This window comes from Vanellus vanellus (genome assembly GCF_965231255.1).
Source record: "Vanellus vanellus genome assembly, chromosome: 8".
NCBI lineage: Eukaryota > Metazoa > Chordata > Aves > Charadriiformes > Charadriidae > Vanellus > Vanellus vanellus.
Window position 1 is genome coordinate 11542984 of NC_138913.1, and position 21147 is coordinate 11564130.

The following is a 21147-nucleotide window of genomic DNA, read 5'->3' on the forward strand; positions in this document are numbered from 1 at the left end:
GTAATGTTTCCTACTTTATTCTTTGTGTCTTTTGTAACAATTCTTTATTGTCTTTTTGCCTTTTTGATGATGCTGAATAGCAGCTGTGTTTTTCAATAAATGTCTGAATGATTCCACCCTTCTGGTTACTGATAGCCGGTTTAGGCTTGTTTTGTTTCTGTGAGCATTTCTTTACAGTTATCAACACCATGTTGTATCACCTGGTTCATTGCTTGTATTGGTATATTAATAAGTTGCTGAACTAGAAAAAGTGCTATCTGATTTCTGCTTGATAGTGCAGCCATGATTTATTAGACGCTTCTTTCAAGAGCAGTGCTGGAGCCTGTTATACAACATTACTAATGACTTCAAGGTTTTAGTTTCCAAGAAAACTGTATGTGTGTGCAGGCAATCAGGATACCGCCAATTGATGAACACCTGAAGAAATAATTGGGATTCAGAAACCTAAATTAACAGTGTTGAGGTTGTTGCTAGTTTTTGTGCTTCAGTCTTTTGCTCTAGAAATGCATTGTAGAACTGCTTATGAGTCTTCGTTCTTCATGATAACCTCTGTACTTTGAAGGTTTTCTAATGTGACACAGAACTGTATGGTCTTTCACAGAATCTTAATTGTACAGTAGCGTGCTGCATTTGCTTCCTGATACTCGTACATGTGAGATTTTGACAGCCTTGCCGAGATGGAGATGAGTAATGTTCTCAACTAGGGGTTTGCGCTTATACTTGCCTATATGGCAAGAGGTTATCAAGGCCTTTCAAAGGCAATGCCCCAGTCTCTTAGCAATGCATCTTTTCCACCTTTGCTGAGAGAATTCTGTTGAGCAGCTCTGGAGAGTTGATTTTCACAGTGAGAGTTAAAGAACATTATCTCTGGGCTGTCTAAAAATACAATACCTTGCAGTTGTGCTTTCGTATTAAAAAACTATTCTTGTCTCTAAGTGGTGAAAAACTTCTTTTATGCTGACAAATACAGTGTATTTTGGTTTTGGGAGACTTTTTTTAACTTACAGGCACTTTTTGTGTGCTCTGAAAAACAACGATTCTGCAAATAGCCTGTGGCATCACCTACAAGCAAGCGTGTTATCAGCAACAGAGTGTTTGGGAAGATCGGCCTGGGGCTCTCGCACAGGGTAACACAGCAAACTAGTTACAAATTCCTTTGCTGTAACTGGAAAAGCAGCGAGGAAAGGAAAACTTTTCCCCACTACTGCATCATTTGAGATGTCTGTGGCAGGTCCTGTATTAACGCTGATTTGGGTAGATTTAGTGAGGTGGTTTTGCCCTTAGTGAGTCAGTAATTTAATATAAATTTAGTGAGGAGTCTTTCAATTCAGATTTCAAGCGCTGCATTTTTTTTGAGTCAGTCCATGTGTCATAATGTTGTAATTTTCCTTTGTTTTCTTACTACTTTGCCATCTTCTTTTGTAATCATAGCTTTAGGTGTAGAGCGAGTGAGTTTTTTGAGGTCAGGATCATGGATTGTTGACAACATGCTTAGGTACTATTTAAGCACTTTGGTTAAATAAATGAAGGACAGATTTACATTATTATAAATTTCCTGTTCTTGTCCTTGACGTGAGTGGAAGCTAGGTGTATTAATGTGCTATATGCTTACATGTTAATATAGTACAGACTAAGTCTCTGACCCATGGTGGCATTTCTGACAAAAATTATGTGATGCAAAGTTAAGAACCAAGTGCTTGCTATTGATATGCATTTAGTGCTTTGCAGTTACTATGTTTTTCGAGGCTGTAAGGCACTTACAGTTGCTGTTTTCAAAGAAATAAAATAACTTTGCTCTGGTAAGGCAACCGATAAGGGTAAACCTATTATCTTTGTCTGTGAGACAGCCAGGAAGACTTTTATCTCCGAACTGATTCCCCCCCCCCCCCCCCCCTCACCCCTCCAAAGTAGCTTCATTTAAAAAAACCAAACTAGAATACAAACAGGTAATGTGGCCCTGCAGTAAACGGTCCGTTATGTTAGCAGAACAAGTAGTGAGCCCTTTGCAAGCATAGATAGCAAGCTAATCTCCTCAGATAGTTTTGCCACATCTAGTTTCTGATCCAAATGTTTGTTTGAACTCTGGAACATTTTGACTACTCCATATCTTTGCTGTTTCCTTTCTCCTCTTAGATTAGCATTTAGGTCTGCCTATCACTAGGGCTGTGGAAAAAATATCCTGAGATAAGGTTTGCCTTTTCAGTGGTTGTTAATAAAGTTGCCGAGCCATTGAGAAGTGCAGCTGGGAGCAGAGAAAATTGTCATCTTTGGTCCCTTTAGTTTAGGGAAAAAGAGAAAAAGCAGGAAACGTGATAAAAGAAAGTACAATTCTGCTTAATGCATGTTAGTTTTTTTTTTTTAATCTAATCCAAGGTATTTTTGAAGAAGGGAGTTTAGTAGTATTCTGAAAATAATTTGAATTTTCTGTGGATAAGAGTATCTAAATTACAGTAAGAGTGTGTAAATTCATCAAGAACGTATGTTGTAATTTCACTGCATAATCCAGTCATTGATTTCCTGAACTGATGTCATAGGTACTTGATTTTGTAATTTTCCTCCATTGTATTTCCTGTGGCAGATTAGTCTGGTATATCCGCTTATCCTTTGAATGCACAGGCACAATATTGGTGTTAATTTGTTTTACAAATGCGTTGATCTAATGCAGATCGAGGATGTGTGCCTTCCATGTCTTTGCTGCCAGGCTGAAGCCTGTCCTCTAATATATTTAAATTGCAAAATAATTTACAGAAGAAAGAGGTGCAAAGTTGCTGGAGTCAGCAGTCTTGGACTTTAAACATAGTTTTGAAGCCTGACTCTGCTGTCTGTCTTGTGAAAGCAGATTGAATGCCAGGATGCCTTGGAAGCAGCTGCTCGGGCAGAGGGCCTGCCATTGGACACCTCCGTGCATTCCCAGCTGAGAATGCTGGACGAAGAGCATCACAAGGGCAAATACCACCATGGCCTGAATGCACTGAAACCCATACGGACTACTTCCAAGTAAGTCATAGTCTACAAAAGAATTGCTATAACATTTGCCTTTCAAACCAGTCACAAAGCAGGATGGCAGCTGTAGGTCTGCTGACTGATACTGAAAACATTAGAATTTGTTTAGTGAATATGAGTGGCATGGGCCATTTGGTACTCTGCGTACTTTCAGTGAGAGGAGGCTTTGTTTTTTTCTCAGGGATTTACAGTTCTGTTTCCTTTTTCATTTGTTTGTGATTTTTTTTTTTTTTTTTTCTTTTAGACACCAGCACCCTGTTGATAATGCTGGGCTTTTTTCCTGCATGACCTTCTCCTGGCTCACTCCTTTGGCCCACAGAGCGTACAAGAAAGGGGAATTGTTTATGGATGATGTATGGTCTTTATCAAGGCATGAGTCTTCAGATGTCAATTGTAGAAGGTAGAGACATCTTGTTCCTTACTATTTTCTTGTTTCCTCTTTTTTATACATTAATTCATAGACCATGATAGAGTATTGCCCTAGAAAAGCAGCACTGATATTTTGTTCTGCCTTTCTCAGAGTAGTGGAATTACTTTAATTTTATCCTTCATTGATGACTTCCTCCTGCCGCACTGTTTCTGTACTCTTGCTGATTTCAGTGAACTTAGAGGGTTCTGTCTCCAGGAGTGTTTTGCAATTGTTTATCTGTTTTTGCATGTCTTTAAACTATTTTTTATTAAAACACAGTTATTTCTCAAGGCTACACTGAAAAAAAATCTGTACTAAAACAATGAAAAGTAATGCTGACAGTAGCAAGGTGATTTGAATATGGGTCAGATCTTGCAATCAGGTTAACCTTTTATAGCCAATGAGAATTTTTCAGGTTTTGACTTCACAAGTCTTCTGTCAGATCAGCAAGGAAAGACTGTGATAAGTCAGTGTATTAAGATTGCCAAGGGGACTCCAGGCAAAGCAAAAAGCATTTTGTTTTTCATCCCTCTCTTCCATAGAAGTAACACAGCATAGATATTTCAAGATGTAGATATTTCTCTTTACTTCCTAGAATGTAGCATGTATTTATTTCTCTTGATATCTAGTAATTTTTGTTGCTTTGAGCTAGGAAATGCTTAGACTTTTCACAAAGAGGAACCTATGAGCTTGTACCTTCTGTCATGGTGAAAAACTTATAAGAGGAGGCTTATGTTTTTATTAGGCTGGAGCGATTGTGGCAGGAAGAACTGAAAGAAAGTGGGCCTGATGATGCTTCTCTCCGGAGGGTTGTGTGGATTTTCTGCCGCACCAGGCTCATCATTTCCATAGTGTGTTTGATGATCACGCAGCTCGCGGGTTTTAGTGGACCAGTAAGTAATATCCATCCTTTTTTTAACAACCCCAGAGGGCTCCATCTTATGGCCAACTGTAAAATCTTAAGGTTTCTTTGCAGAATCACTGAAATGTTTTGACTAGCTAGAAATTTTGGGGCAAGATAGGTTTCCTACAGCTGGTGGATCAGTTGCTGAATACCAAGGCCAAGTTCTTGGAGAAAGGAGGGGGAGCTTAGATATCTTGGAGGAAATGCACATTTGTTTTTTCTCTTTGATTTTGAGTATAGTTTAAAGTTCTCCCTTAACTGGTATGTGGTCTTTTTGCATAAAATTCTTATGTGCAGGTCCTTTAATTGTTTTCTTTTTTCTTTTTGCAATTCTGTAAATGTATCTTGGAATAAAATTCAGTCTGATAAAACACTAATCTTAGATTATTGGCATTAATAGCACAGTCTTCAAGAAGTGGAACGAAACAATTTTATTAGAGCACTACTTAGCAACTAATGTGAGCAGGTCTCAAGAAGTCTGTGGGTGTAGTCTTTACTGATCCTACAGAGAATGGTCAGACAGGTTTCATGTAGAAGTGTTAGAGTATGTTATTGCCTCTAGGAACTGCTGCTGTTTGTTGCTATGGGTCGTAATGAAGATAACAACTTATGGGACTTGACATTCACACCATTTTTTGTCACCTGTTTGTTGCACGTGCTGTGCAGATTTACAGTTGAAATTTTGACTAAATTTATTCTCTACACATTTCCCTTGAGGAGTAGGAGCAGTATTACTGCTAGTAGTACACGTTTCAGTGTGCTGGTAAGCTGAAGGTTCATTTCTTGGGTAAGTACACTTGGGTGCACTGTTAGGTGAAATGTCTTTTTAAAATGTTTTCCTGCTTTTAAATGTCTTATCAAAACGATGTTCTGCTTGTTAAGCCTTTTTAAAGTTTGCCTTGCTTCATGTAGTATGAATAACAATAAATGTTTCTGTGGTATTGTTTTCTTGGTAATTATTTATAGTAACTTGTATTATAAAATATATGAACATACTTTGGTAATTAACAATAAATTGTGATTAAGGTTTTAACAGCACTAGCTTTCCCCAAGAAGAGCTTCTGTCATTGTTTCACTACAGGGCTTTGGTAGATGCTTTTATCTTTAGCAAAGAACTTGCAGCAGGGTTGCCACTAATTTCTGCAGTGTAATTTTCTCAATTTGTCTCAGCCAAACTGCTGAATGAGAGAGAGCGGGAGGGGAAGGAGAAAAACAAACCAACTTGACGAGGCTGGGGGCTACCGCTGCAATTGATGCTCGATTTGGGTAATTTAAAATTATCTATAGACATTTGGCCATTTACAAGCAACCTTATTCATTTCTCTGAATAAGGAACAGTTCCTTTTTGGTTCCATCATTTGGCATGAAAAATAAGTCTTTACCATCCCTCCTCCCTCTTTTTAAAAATGGCATGCCTCATAGATATGCCTATGCTGTCTCCTCAGAAGTATCAGTGCTTTCTTGTGTTGTTACACACTTTCAGTCACCTGAATGTGAAAAAGGGGATCAGGAAAAGCACTTGACTTGACCTCATGTATTGGTGAAAATTATAAAAACGGAGTTAAACACTATGTTAAATTCAAAAATTTTAGTTGAATGTCTAGACCTTGAAATGCCAGCCAACAGCTGTGGCTTTGCTAATGATCATTGTGATGGTTATAACTAGAAAGGATTGGTTGCAGACTTCCTGCGTGGGTTTTTTTTTTTTTTTTTTTTTGATATATCGGATCCTTCAAGGGTCTTTCTTTTTTAAATTTTGGTAAATTCTGCATCTGGCACTGTATCGAAACCCGTAACCTGGTGAGACAGCTGCATGTGTCAGACTGTCTTGTAATAACCATCAGAATGTACTAGTATAGGTGAGATACTATTTATCTCCAGTGAATATTTGCTGCCATTTGATCAGCTACCAAAACTTTCAAGTTCAGGTTGAGGAGCAAAGAATTTTTTTGATTACTAAAGATGATCAGTTTAACTCCAGGTCTGAACAATGTACCTGTTTGCAACTGTTCAGAGCTATTCTTCCTGTTTGGGAGATGGGGAAACTTGCTATCTTAGTGGAGTACAGCTTGACAGTTTGGTCAGTTATTGGAGGGGGGAGTGGTAAGCTGTTGGAGGTAAGTTTCCCAATTTCCCAGTTGGCTCCAGTTGCAGCCTGCCCCGTGCTGTTGCATGCTGGCTGCAGCAGGGATGCCGGCACTGCAGTGGGACCAGTGACAGAAGCTGTTCTTTAGAATTTTCAGGATGGCTGTTTTCTGCGTCAGAATGAGACAGTCCTGCTGGGCAGAGCCAACGCCAAGAGCAAAGGTAAGGTAATGTTTATTCAATGGGAATGCTTAAGACAGCCAAGCAGCTAGTACCGACTGCTACGGTAATAGTCACAGGAGTTCCTTTTTCCCTATTAGCTTGAGTTTTAGTTTTTGTAACTTGTTTTGTAAATAACTGTAAGCTGGATCCTTGTCATTAAACTAGTTTGAATTCAAATAGTATGTGTTCAGATGTAAATGTTAATTCTGTGTGACTTTTTTCCCCTCCCTTTTCAAAATTCTTTAATCTGCTGTTTCCTCTTTTCTTTCTTCCGGAAAAAAAAAAATTAATGGGGTTATAATGTAAGCTGGTCCCTTATTTCATCACAAGAGATGCTGAATCTATAAAATAGTGCTGAAAATTTGCACTAAAAAAGTTTTGGGAGGAATGAGACCCCAGGAAACATCCGCTATCTTTATACATCCTTTCTTGGAGACTTTCAGCAATGCTGTGGTGTGCGAGAAAATGCTTGCAGTCTGCGACCATGCTGAGTTACAGCTCGTGAGGAAAAAGGGGGATTTTCACCCCCAATGCTCAGTGACTCGGTTGCATATGTTGGATTGAATACTGGAAAAAGAAGTCAGTAATCTCCTTAGTAACTGCAAACCAACTGTATGCAGTTGTGGTCCAAACAGTCGATATAAAACTAAATCCAAGTAAGGAGAAAGCTGGAATGCAATAGATCTGTGAATGTGAGCTCCTCACATTTGTTCAGGGATCGGTATGTAAATTTTCTCAGTGGCCATTCTAGAACCTGATGGACATCTGGCTTTAATTCACACCTGTGAAAAAGAAAGAGCAAAATTATTTACAGCATGTTTCCTTGGTTCTGACATGCAGAATTATTTTCCTCAGAACAGATGAATTTGATCTCCTCTTTTTTTTTTTTCTGTTATTTGGTGCTGGGCTATAGCTATCAATACCTTTGCTGGAGTAGTGGGGTTTTGTTTTTTAACTCTCTCTTCAAACTATACAGAACTCTTATTTGCGAAACCTGTTTAGCCAAGAGGACTTCAACGGACTATGATGTGAAAGGCTTCTCAAATATTTTTCTTTGGTTTTACATTTTTTTGTTGCTTTTTGCTTGTGGGCAAAGGTAATTCTCTGCTCTGTACTAGCAAATCAAAAGCACCAGTATCCTAAATCATCATTTGTTGAAAAGCTCTCTAGGAAATCTTTTGCTGTCTGTGAAGCCTTACTGTAAGATACTTTTTAAACCAGATTTCAGAATTTGTGCAGCCTCAGAAGCCTCCTTTGTTGGCACCTGCAAGTTTGACTTCTTTTGGACTTCATGAACAAATACTGTTTTGTTTTTGTATCTTTATAATTTTGTGTGTAGTTTCAAATCTAGTTTATGTTAGAGGCTAAGAATGACTGTTAGATATTAGCCCTTATAATTATCCTGTATGTGCAGATTGTATGTTTACACAATGCTCTACCTGTTGTACAGTGTTTTTGAGATGTTACCATTTAAGATGGCACTTTATTTGAAATAAAAGCCTGTTGTTTCTCAGTCAATAGTATTTAATATTGCTGGTGATTGTGAGTTGTATGATGTTATATTGTGCCGTTGGACCACAAAAAGCTGGAGGTGGGAATTGGTGGTTCTGGGGGCTGTCTTCTTTCTGCAGGTGATGTTTGAAATGTAATTCCTGAGGTAAAGTGCTTATGTTTTTTGGGGGGGAGGGCATGGGGAGGGATTGACTGGTTAATTTTTTGTCTTTTTTTTTTTTTTCTCCCTTGTCCCCAATGATTTGTGGTATTGCGTACCTTGTGCTTTCTGCTTGTTTTTTTCTTTACTATTAAACTGCTGATGTTTATTTCCAGGAATGTTTTGCAAATGTCCTTCTCACTCTTCCCCTCTACAACTGTAGGTACATTGTTCCTTTTTATCAAATAAGCACGTTTGAAGCAAACCAAAGATAAAATAAGAAAAGGTCTTAATGTCACGTAAAGGAATGTTTCTTAATGTGCGCAGATGTATAAGTAGTGACTATATTTTAAAACTCTTCTATATGATAATGCATTGCTTTCAGCTAACTGACAGATTTATGTTAAGTTAGAAGACGCGGAGGATTAGAAGCGTGCTGCGAGGAATATCGTTCCAAATTAAACTCTATTTACTTACAAAATTTGACTCAGTGCTTGGCTCTCAGCAGGGCTTTGTGTTACAGTACTCCTTGTATTGACACCTTTTACTTCTAGAACGAAGATGCTTTCTATTTCAAACGGCTCTTTTAAAAGCAAAGTAGCCTACTTATTTCTAACTTAACATAAAGTTGTTGCATGGTCCTCTGGGATGATGGGGTGTTCACGCAAGCTTGCATTTCTTCCTGTAGGCGTTTGTTGTGAAACATCTTTTGGAGTATACCCAACAGAGTGAGTCCAACCTGCAGTACAGCTTGTTTTTAGTTTTTGGCATCTTTATGACGGAAATAGTGCGATCTTGGTCCCTTGCACTAACCTGGGCTTTGAACTACCGCACGGGGGTTAGACTGCGTGGAGCTATCTTGACAATGGCATTTAAGAAAATTCTTAAGCTGAAGAACATCAAGGAGAAGTCTCTTGGAGAGGTAAGATGCAGCATCATTTTGACAATTGCAGAGTTAAAAGGGGCATGCAGTATGTTCTATGAGAATGAGCTGTGCCTTAAATCTGAATAATCTGGTATGTATATTTTTCAGCTCATAAATGTATGTTCCAATGATGGTCTAAGGATGTTTGAAGCTGCAGCGGTTGGCAGTTTGTTGGCTGGGGGCCCTATTGTGGCCATCTTGGGAATGGTTTATAACGTGATTATTCTGGGCCCAACAGGCTTCTTGGGCTCAGCTGTCTTCATCCTTTTCTACCCAGCAATGGTGAGTTGGAAAGACTTCCTTCATTTTAATTAGGTCAGACATACATGTAGTTCTGAATAAAAGGTGTTGAAATGTACTAGATTTAGCCTGTTTATGGTGCTGCATGTTATTGAAAGTGTTTCTAAAGGTGGTGTATGAAGCAGAAATTTGGAAACAGGAAGCTCAAAATTACAAAGAAAACTAGCAAATGGAAATAGGAAAGCTGATAGATCTGACTGAGATAAATATGCATAGTTAAATTGAACTGCAGATTGTTCAGTTGCTTGTGGTTGAGGTTCGAAAGGCACAGGGCCTCCAGCTCATGTAGAGGAGCTCAGTGTTGCATGAGCGCGCACTGCTCTTGGTTTCAACAAAAGATGTTGAAAAGCACCACATCTGGGAGAGGGGAGTTAATGCTGCTTCTACTTCTGCTGAGCTAGTTCAAGCCAAAATCTTCTTGCCTTTAAAATGCCCTGTAAGACTGCTGAAGACTTGTCACTGTATTTATAACACAAATTTTGAAAAGCATGGGGGCTGAATACTGTGAGGGCCAGTTTGGTCCAATTTATCTGACCAACAGTAAGGATTAAAATAATGGGAATTATATTTTAGAGGGGAATGAGGAGTGGAGTTTCATCATCTTTTCCAGTTCTTTTCAGCAGTCCTTCTCTGTTGGCGGGGAGTCAAAAAGAGATTGCAGGAGTATGAAGAAGGGCAAAGAGCTGAAAACTTCCTATAGTGGTGTGGTGTTTTTGAATTTCAGACCAGGAATGGGATGAATGTAAGAGTAGCAGATACTTAGAAACATGTGAACAACTACTTATTTTCAGATTGGTTTAGTAAAAATGTTAAAACTGCTTTTCCATCTTCATAACACTATGGTAGAAATTGATCTGGCTGTGCAAAGTCCAGCTTGCTCTTTTGCTTTATGGGACCAGGTTAAAAGGTTGGCTAAAATGGATCCTACTGTTCATTTGCCTTTATGTAATGGCTTTAAATTGGAAGAGAGTAGGTTTAGAATAGATAACAGGAAAAAAATTTTCACTATGAGGGTGGTGAGGCACTGGAACAAATTGCCCAGGGAAGTTGTGGATGCCCCATCCCTAGAAGTGTTCAAGGCCAGGTTGGATGGGGCTTTGAGCCACCTGGTCTAGTGGGAGGTGTCCCTGCCCATGGCAGGGGGGTTGGAACTGGGTGATCTTTAAGGACGCTTCCAACCCAAACCATTCTATGATTCTATTCAACGTTGGTAAAAGTGCACACCTCTTTTTTTCACAAATTCTTATTTTTATTGAAACTTGCTATCATGAGTCTAGTGCTCAGTGCAGATGGGGTGGGAGGACATGAATAGTGTTTCCAGCCTGACTTTTATGTTAGAACAAGTCGCCTTCCCCCATCCTTGAATCCCTTTTTCAGATTCAGCATTGGCTTTCTCTGGTAGTCAGAGGAGTTGAATGTACTTTCTTAGTTGCCGTTAATATTAGATGGTGTTGCCTTTTGTTTCAGATGTTTGTATCACGGCTCACAGCTTATTTCAGAAGAAAATGTGTATCGACAACAGATGAGCGTGTGCAAAAGATGAATGAAGTTCTTAATTACATTAAGTTCATTAAAATGTATGCCTGGGTCAAACCATTTTCTCAGAATGTTCAAAGTGAGTTCACACAATCTGTAAATGTTTCCTTTTGTGCAGGTGCCCCATTGCTTAGTGCCCTGCTGCATCCTCATGGCTTAGTACCATAGATGATGTACATGCAGTGTAATAACACTTTCATCCTTCAGGCTTCCTATTTGTTATGCATGATGGGTTGGAAAAACAGACCTGCTTCTAAAGTTTCACCTTCTGGCATAATGATGTTTGTGGCTTGGCACTAATCTTAAATTTTTAAATTTTATTCCATTTTTTATCATTTGATAAATGTGCTGGTTGCTCCATTTTTAAATAAAGTAAAAAGACCTGTATTCATATGGATATTTATGGACCATTATAGCTTGCTCCTCTGTAGCTGTGATCCTTATAAGAAAGTATATAATGTGATAAATGCTAAAGCGTGGAGTTAGGCCTCTCTTACTTGGTGTTTATAGTGCTATGGTAGTGTCTATTGTTTATATAGACCTGAATCATACTTCAGTTTATATTTCTAGAAATCCGTGAGGAAGAACGTAAAATCTTGGAGCGTGCTGGCTACTTCCAGAGCATCACTGTGGGCGTGGCTCCCATAGTTGTAGTCATTGCCAGTGTGGTGACCTTTTCTGTCCATATGATTCTTGGCTACGATCTTACAGCAGCTCAGGTAACTTACTGCAGTGTTGAAAATATTCTTTATGATGTTGGTACAGTAGTTTTTTCTGCTAAGCATATTTATTGCTTTGTGGCTGTGCCTGTGTTGCCAGGCTGTAGCCTTGCTCACAGAAGTGAGCACCTGATGGGTGTGACAGCAGCAGATGTAGTCCTATATTTTGCACAAAAAGCTCTCAAGTGCTGTTTCAGTCCTGACCTTTCCCAAAACAGGTTTTGAGCTGAATGTAAACCAGTATTCCTGTTTGCTATTCAGATAGGACATTGGGATTACTGGATGCTTTTTTTTTACAATGTACTTGGATGCAAACAGCACAAATCTGTCTTAAAACAGGGTTTGAACATGGGTCTTCACAAGCAGTAAGCTAATGCAAAGTTTGCTAGCTGCTGCCTTTGTTAGACCTACAAACACTGCAGATGTCTGTCTTGGTCTGTTACAGAGCACCGGAGAGTTGGGTAGATCTGCCGTTTTCTGCTGTTCGAGAATTTGTTGAATATTTAAATGGTTATTCTTGGACTCTGGGCCTCTTCTGTGGCTTTGAATTGCTGCTGTGTCAATTCAGCTTTTAGAAGGTTGGAGTTGTTAGTGTGTTGCATCCAAATGTAATTCTCTTTCTTGTCTCGTTTTTAGGCATTCACAGTGGTTACTGTCTTTAATTCAATGACTTTTGCTTTAAAAGTAACACCTTTCTCAGTGAAGTCTCTATCTGAGGCATCTGTTTCTGTTGACAGATTTAAGGTAAGCAGTCATTTGGCCTTGCAGTTTTAACTGTAGGTGTGGAGTGTTGTATGTGTATAATAGGTGCTAAGGGAACACTTGGAAGGTAGTGTTGTTTTAATGACTCAAGAAGTTCTTTTTGTTTACACTTATCAGTCCAGATTATTGGATTCTGCAAAAGAGATACAAATCTAATGAAGGAGTACTATAAGTTTAAGATAATACCTGTGTGGGAAGCAAAATATTCTTATTTAATGATTTTAGGATTTTGATGTTGGCCACTGTAAGAGAATACAGTACTAGATGGCTCACAGTATTATAATTCTTAAACTCCCTTTTAAGACCATCTGCATGAAAAGACAGTGAAACATGCCTGCAATGAAATTTCATGTTTTGCTAATGACACTCTTTTTGGAAATGCCACGTATTATGTAGGCAGCTTTGCACAAACTGGTAGAGTTTTGTTTGTAGTTATGGAAAACTGAGGTTTTGTATCTGCAGACCAGATTAAGTGACTGAAACTCCACTACATGAATAAAACGCAGCTGTGATCTCATGAAACAAAATCTGTGGCAGGAAATTACAACAGTCAGTCCTATCTCATCCTTCAATCCCTGTGAAGTGAATACGCTGTGTGTACTTTAGTATGAACTCAGAGGACAGGCCTTTATTTTGTTTCTCTCTTGAAGACAATAGTGCATTGCACACTGCAGAAATTTCCAAATAGGATTCCACAAAGATTGACAGAGATAGGGATTCTGTGTAATGCATTCATGAAACAAATCTGGGTGTGAGAAGAATGGGTTCTGCAGAATGGTTTTGAGACCCCATTGCTTTTGAGCATTTTTGTTTCATCTTCTGCGTCACCCCAAATAAAGCTTTCTTAAATCCAAACGCACTGGAGGGAGTTTTGGCAGGGAAGAGGAGGAGAGAGGAAAATTGTAATATCTCCCAGTTTGACTGTAAACAGTATAATCTGTGCAGGGAGTGTAACACAAGGTGGGGATACTCTAAACATGACAGTAAAATTGTAACTGACTTTTTGGCTCTGTAAATGAGTATGAGCTTTCTTATGAATGTATGATTTGGGCAAGAGTAAATAAGGCTGAGAACTGAGAAGTCTTTAATTGCATAAGGCTTCTTAGTTCAAAATGTAAATTATGTAAGTGGAAAACATTTTATTTTGTAATTAAACTGTGTGAAAAATCTCTTCCTAATCTGTGTTGATTGTAAGTACTGATGGATGTGGTGGAAAACATGATACAGTGGACTTAATGACTTACTTCTTATTGTCAAGAAGCCCAAGACAGGTCAGTTAAATTTGTGAGATGACTTTTTCCCAGCAGAAAAGTTGAAGGGTAAAGGCTGAAGGTAAGTCATTCCAACTCCTTCCATAATGAGTTGGTATGCAGGACAAGTCAGTCACTTACCTCCATAGTAACATCTCCTTTCCAACCCATGTGTTCTACTCACGTGTTTTAAATCTGGAAATTTAGAGCTGCATTTGCAGTGTTAAAAGAATAAGCCCCTCATATTGCATCCAAAGTATTGCAGTTCTGTAAAAGTCTTGCTGTATCTAAGTGCTTCCACCACATCCAGGAATGCCCCAGCCACTTAGCAGGCCTGGAGTTAGTTTACACTAATGAGCTACCTTTTGCTCTTCAGCTTCCTCCTACTATATAGCCTGATGTGTTTTGCTGCGTGAGTGTGCCATAAGCTTGTCTCCCAGTCTTGATCAGGTGTCTCATCTTTACACCTCTCTCACAACTCCTATCAGAGTTTATTTCTAATGGAAGAGGTTCATATGATAAAGAAAAAACCAGCCAATCCTCACACCGCGATAGAGGTGAAAAATGCTACCTTGGCTTGGGACTTCTCCCACGCCAGCGTCCAGAGCTCACCAAAGTTGACCCCCAAAGTGAAAAAAGACAAGAAAGTCACCAAGGGCAAGAAAGAGAAAATGAAGCTGCAGAATGAGGGACAGCAAGCTGTGCTGGCAGAGCAGAAGGGCCATCTTCTAGTGGACAATGATGACCATCCTAGCCCCGAAGAGGAGAACAAAATCATCCACCTGGTTAACCTTCGGCTTCAGAGGACTCTCTACAACATTGACTTTGAGATAGAAAAGGTAAGAGAAGAAAGGAGGAAATCTGAGCTTTCAAAAGGCCTCATTTTTTAGCTGTCCCTTGGAAAAGAGCGCTGTGTATTTTTGCATGAAATGGAGCATCTTGCTTTTGTGCACTCTTGTAATATCCATGGCAACTGCAGTATTCAGGATGCAATGTCTGATTTTGATGTAAACAGCTGTGCCCTTTCAGCAAACTAGATCTTTGCAAACAGCCTGTGAAACAACTGCAGGTTGTATGGCTTTCACATGTAACTGATGATTTTGCTGTTTGTAGCTTTCAATACAGTATATGAGCTGTTGACCTTAAAAAATCAGCGGGGCAACAGGGGTATTAGTGGATGGTGTATTCCTGTAGCCGTTTGATAATTTTGCTGGGTTACAGCTAAATTCTGGGTGAACATTCTATTCTAGGTGGTTAGGTGTTCTGATGGAGCGTAACAGTGCTTTTCATTGAAGAATATGCAATTTTCTTACCTGAAAATTTTGGTGCAGTAGAAGGACACAGATGTTTTCAAGAAGTTAAAGCACTTGGAGTCCTCGTTCTAGGATGGGTAAAAACATGTAACATGTCAAAGAAAAAGCCTTGAACTTAATCCGTGACATCTTCTACAAATAAAAAAGTTTTGCAGTCTGGTATTTGGATGCTGTAGTAATGGCATCCATGCATTTCTAAGGATATTTATGGTTAAATTGTCTCCTGTAGTCATGTAAGTAGAGCGATGGTTGAAACTATTTTAAACCATAAAAACGCTGTATTTTAAACTTTTGAGAAGGTTGCATATAGTTTAAAAAATAGATTTGAAAAAAGAGTACACAGTTACTTGAAAATGTAAAGGCCAGTTTACTATCAGAAGTTTGTAAATGAGAGAAAACCAGCAATGGGTTACACAAGTGGCTATATACCTTTTTTGTCCACTTTACCTTTTTTTACAAAAGGAACAAAAGTAGTTTCGAATTAATTGTTTAATGTCGGTATCAACCCATCTATTTTATTGCAGAGAAATGCTTTAAAGTGTCTGGATTCTAGCTTTTCTTGGTATGCGTTCCTTAGCAAACTGCATCTCATAAGCCATGAGTTTTACTCGACATGCATATCCCTAATTCTGTTTTTCTTTCAGTTTTTCCCTCTTTATATATTTCCTTATCACTCTCAAAAGCACCTTGGTGCATTCAGTTCAGGCAGGCCTTGGTGCTTTTGGCGGAGGGCAGCATTCTCTGGGTCTGTAGCAGGCCCAGACAAAGGGAAGCTGATCTTAAAATACATTCATTTTCACCTGTGGAGTTGATTCAGTTTTAGTCCACTGTGGGATAGTATTCACTCTTTATTATTTGAGAGTTAAAATACAGACCGTTTCGCTTTTTGTTGTCTGTTACATCTCTTTTCAGCTGTCATTAGTACCTCAGAGGGAACAGCTGGGCATTAAAGGTAGTCCAAATTCTGAAAGGGATGGAGAATATAAGAAATGAGTACCATATTTTTTTTTTTTCTGTCTAGGGAAAACTTGTTGGAATTTGTGGCAGTGTGGGGAGCGGAAAAACTTCACTTATCTCAGCAATTTTAGGACAGGTGAGAAATTCTGTTTTGACTACTACTGCTCTTTTTCCTATCTCCTATTTCACTTATACTCTGTAGAAGAAAGTCTGGTCTAAACACAGAATAGCATAATTTTACAGTTTGATCTTTAATTTCAGATGACCCTGTTGGAGGGTAGCATTGCAGTAAACGGAACATTTGCATATGTGGCCCAGCAGGCCTGGATCCTCAATGCTACACTTCGGGACAACATTCTTTTTGGCAAGGAATATGATGAAGAAAGGTTTGTCAGAACTGTGTGCTAATTTTTGTGAAAGCTTAGTAATTCTTGGCCCAAGTGTGGGAAAACATAATGCAGAGTGCAGTGCAGCTGAAGCCTACGGATCCTTTTGGAGTCTGCCTTTAAGACGCCTTTAAGTCTCACTTTAGACCCTTCCTCTCTTGCCTGCGCTCACTGTGGCTGATGGCTGTTGGTGCCTCAGTCATTGCTTATTCACAGTGAGGGCTGTACCCTGTGCTGGAGTACTGTCTGACCTCTGGTTTTAGCAGCTGCTGTGGAGCAGCAATTTGCTCCTGCCGTCCTTGCCTTGCCCTCTTTAAACACAACGACTGCTGTTTGCAGTGTACTGGCATCTGCCATGGCACTCCCCCTGTGGGGCCTTCCCTGTGGCCTGTGCTAGCTATCCCTGGAAAAAAATGCCTCCTTTCCTTCACAGTGCTTCAGAAGTAGGTGATTAATTATTATCCCCAGTTTCCTCCTGGGAATGCAAGGCAGATCATTTATTTTAGGCCACTGAAATGTCTGCTGTTAATGTAGAAAGTGAGATAATGCTGTAGTGGCTAGATACTTGGGGGAAGAAAACCCGGTGTTCTTACTACTTATCTAATTGTTCTTTAGATACAATACGGTGTTGAATGGTTGCTGTCTAAGGCCTGACCTAGCCATCCTTCCAAATGGGGACCTGACAGAGGTATAAATTTTGCTTATAGTAAACAAATTTGTAGATGAAGAACAGTATAGTTTTAGTGGACTGGACTGGAGTGAGGGGAACATCAGTCTGGTGTGCATGTAAGCCAAGCTGGTGAACGTGCCTTCTTGAGTTTATCAATGTAGGCCCTGGGCTACTGAGAGTTGTGCCATGTTTTTGAATCAGATGTTGACAATTTGGGAGTTTTTAATTGTGTTGTAAATTTAGCTGCCTTAACAGGACCTATTTGAACTTGTTTTAAAATAGCTAAGAAAAAAGCTTGTCTATGTTAATACAAAAAAAGTAAAATAAGCAAGATTACTGCCACATTTCAAGTGTATTAACCTTGAGTTTGAACATATAACACATTTCACAAAGTAATGGACACCTAAACTATAGAGTATATATGTATTAATATATAATATTGTGTGTGTGTATATATATAAAAAAATAAAAACGTTGTGGTCTGCTTCATTCCAGTCACATCTAGAGCTCTGAGTATGTGTTGCATGGTGCTGTACAAATACAATAATGTATGTGTCTGTACAGATTGGTGAACGAGGGGCTAACCTGAGTGGAGGACAGCGTCAGAGAATCAGTCTGGCTCGAGCCCTGTACAGTGACAGGAGCATTTACATCCTTGATGATCCCCTCAGTGCCTTAGATGCTCATGTTGGAAATCACATTTTTAACAGTGCAATAAGGAAGCACCTGAAGTCAAAGACTGTCCTTTTCATCACTCATCAGCTTCAGGTACTACACCTCTTGTAGTTTCTTTTTTGGACTTTCTTGAAATGCTGTTTAGTCGGTTGCCTTCATACCGGAAATTTCTATGCCCTGACCTGTTACAACACAACACTGTCTGTCTATAGGATGCACGGTTTACATTTACAAACTAGGTTTGCTCTGAGCACAGTCTGTTTGTTTGATACCAGTGCTGCTTGGTGTCTGATCAGTACTGGTAACACTTGGCTAAAGAAAATTTACCAGAGAAGCAAGTACCTTGTTAAAAAATACTTTTGCCAACTTGCTTTAAAGCTAGTTCATCACATTGGAAAACACTTAGATTTGATGTCAGTAAATCAGAATTGATGTATTTTTGAATTTTTTTTGCTATCTTCTGTGCATAGAAATTGGTTAGTATATCAGTATTTGCAGTGTTTAAGTATCTTGAATTGTGTCTTCCATAACAGACTGTTTTTGATAGAACATAAAAAATTTTTATTTGTGTAGAGTGAGAGTAATCATGGTGCTATTGTCCATGCAGGACCTTTAAAAATCAGATGTCTGTTTTGTGGGAAGAGGTGTGTTGTGTGTAAATATCTATAAATTACTGAAAAGGATTGTGTAGGAGTGTGTGTGATTATCAGCCATAAAGAGAGACTTGTTCTTACTGCCATTTTCTCCAGTATCTTGTTGACTGTGATGAAGTGATCTTCATGAAAGAAGGCTGCATTACTGAGCGAGGAAGTCATGAGGAACTGATGAATTTAAATGGGGACTATGCAACTATTTTTAATAACCTGCAGCTGGGAGAAACACCACATATTGAGGTACTTATTTGTTTATTTTAAAGTGCTCTGAATGTTGACTTTTCTGATGAGATGAACCAAATGACATAGTTGGAAGACTGTAAAATGGCTTCATATGTTCATGTGTTGATCTGACCGATGGATTTCCTGTAGAATAATTGGTGCTTCATGGGCTCTTTGTATTTGTAGTCACAGTTTGTATTTAGGGAATGCGTAATAGAGAGGACTGCCAATGAGCTCATGAGTTGAACATGAAAGTAATGTATCGTCTCTGCTGGTGATACTCAGAGCAGGAAGCTTGTTGTCTCTCATTGTACACCTCACTTCTTAATTTACTTTGTAATCTCCACTGTACACATCACTTCTTAATAATCAAATTAGCACCAAATTCTTACTGGTTTGTCTTACTGTTTTTTCACATAGGGTGGGACTGAGGCACAGCGAAAGTGATACAACTTGTTGAATGTTAGATGCTCCCGTATTTTGGAAATGTAACTGAAAATGCTTTGTTTTGGTGGGTTTTGAGGGAAAAAAAATATTGTTGCTTGGCACTGCTTCTGTTATGAAACAATCGCTGTAAATGCAAAATTGGATCTGTGCTCTGGTATTTTAATCAGTGGAAAAAAATGTAAATCTAGAAAAGAACAATAACCATTCAGTAGGACATGCATTTAAATTTTCAGCAATTTAGTTTTTCCCACCTTCCTCTGGTTTGTTTCCTGAAATTATTCTTTGGAGTCAAGCAACTTTGCTGCTTTTCATTTGATGATGATTTACTTCAAGTTTTGTGTGCCTTTTCTCTTAGAAGAGATTAAAAAGCACATCAGCAGTTTATTAACGAGGCTCCTTATTCACAAGTTGCAGACACCAAAAAAGTTGCCGAAAAGGTAGCATTCTGTGATATACACAGATATAGAAGGTGCTTGGTGAAATTTTCTTGTGGGAGATGTTAGTGAAAGAAGCAAAAGAATATAATGGCATTACTCTGCATATCCTTTCTGAGGCATGAAGATTGTAGTTCTGCCATTTTAAGATTAATGTAATGACAGTTAACATGAGATTATCCAGCCAGCATGCTTGGCTGACCTTCACTGTCTCTCTGTAAACACTAGCTCATGGAAGGAACAGTAATTTGCATTCCCTGTGGGATAAGAAGAAATGGATGGTAAAGTTAGATTCTCTCTGGTTTGACATGTATGAGATGTCACTTCTCACTTAAAGTGTGGGAAAATCACCCTGAAGATGGTGTATAGGGGGTTTCATTTAATGTAGGCTGTCTCTGAACAGGTAGTAACTTCAATTTGTGGGAAGGTGGCTGGGTTTAGAACAGTAATTGTGTGTGCAATTTAGTGTTTGGACATTTGCTTTCTGGAAGGCCAAGTTAACAAGACTTCATCCTTAGAGACATTTCATGAGAGCTTTCCTAAGTGAAGTACTAAGGTGTTTGGGGAAAAGAAGCCTCTTAATTAAATTGTGAGTTATTTTTACAAGGCACAGGGGGATTGTATCTTTTTCTCAGTAGTAGACATGTCATTCCTCTACCATGTACGCTCATAGTGTCACTGATTCTGGAAATCAGCCTTGCACACTCCCAGTACAGATTGGTAGCAGTTCAGATTAATAAAGGAGGAGAATTTAATCCCCCAGAGTTGGCAGTAATCTGTAATAGCAGTGAAGTTAATATCCTCCTTGATATGAATGCTAAGCTATTGAAAGCCTTTGTCCTTAGCAGGCATCTTAAAAAGTTTGGGTTCAGATATGAAAATGTCAAAGCAAATTACTCTGGTATGTTTAGTGTGATTGTTTTCCTGCAGATTAATATCAAGAAGAACACAAACAGTTCACTGAAAAGACCCCAGGATAAAAGTACCAAAACAGGGTCTGTGAAGAAGGAGAAAGTTGTAAAGAAGGAAGAGGGTAACTATGTAATCAGATTTCTGGCTCTAATTATTTTATCTACCAATAAGCTCAAAACATCTGCTTTCAAAGTGTATTATGAATGTACCTCTCAGGTTTTGAAAGCTGTCTCGAGTCCTGATCACTCAGCGTGGTTGATAGGACACAGGAATTAATGAATGTCCTTTTCATACTGCATTAAATGTGGGTGTCAGCACAATGTTTTCAAGTTCAATTATGCTGCTGCTGGTCAGATGCCATCGGCACAAAGGAGCTTGAAGTACCCCGTCTCCCACACCACCCCTCAGCCCTATGCTAAGAGGGCAATGTGTACACTTTGGTACTCGCAGAGTCCTAGGCAGGACATAGCATTTATGTATGAAGAATTGGAAGATCTGACCTCTGTTTTGTGGTTCTCTCTGTTTAATGTTAACTTTGCTTTTTAAACCCTGCTGAAGTTCAATAGTGAGGCTGATATCAGCCTAGTATTTAAGTCTGTGCTGATAATGCTTTTTCAGACATACCATGACGTGAGTGATTCTGCAGAGGAAATGTGACTTTTTGCAAAACTCTTTGAACCATTGAGTTCTACATATTAAGTAATGTCTGTGT

At 38.9% G+C, this 21147-nt stretch overlaps 1 protein-coding gene across 3 annotated transcripts in view; it reads left to right on the forward strand.

Annotated features, from left to right (window-relative positions):
* The window catches only part of ABCC5 (ATP binding cassette subfamily C member 5), a 73797-nt gene that overhangs the window by 13742 nt on the left and 38908 nt on the right, over nt 1-21147 (forward strand). For 2 of the 3 annotated variants that reach the window (XM_082486959.1, XM_082486958.1), the window contains exons 3-17: nt 2840-2997; nt 3248-3403; nt 4158-4305; nt 8963-9196; nt 9308-9481; nt 10967-11114; nt 11606-11754; nt 12391-12498; nt 14255-14605; nt 16101-16172; nt 16298-16422; nt 17038-17110; nt 17657-17860; nt 18517-18660; nt 20454-20556. In XM_082486959.1, the coding sequence (XP_082343085.1) occupies nt 2840-2997; nt 3248-3403; nt 4158-4305; nt 8963-9196; nt 9308-9481; nt 10967-11114; nt 11606-11754; nt 12391-12498; nt 14255-14605; nt 16101-16172; nt 16298-16422; nt 17038-17110; nt 17657-17860; nt 18517-18660; nt 20454-20556 (2347 nt within the window). Of the gene's footprint in view, nt 1-2839; nt 2998-3247; nt 3404-4157; nt 4306-8962; nt 9197-9307; nt 9482-10966; nt 11115-11605; nt 11755-12390; nt 12499-14254; nt 14606-16100; nt 16173-16297; nt 16423-17037; nt 17111-17656; nt 17861-18516; nt 18661-20453; nt 20557-21053; nt 21135-21147 lie in introns of all 3 variants that reach the window. The other variant, XR_014269426.1, reaches the window with a different exon arrangement.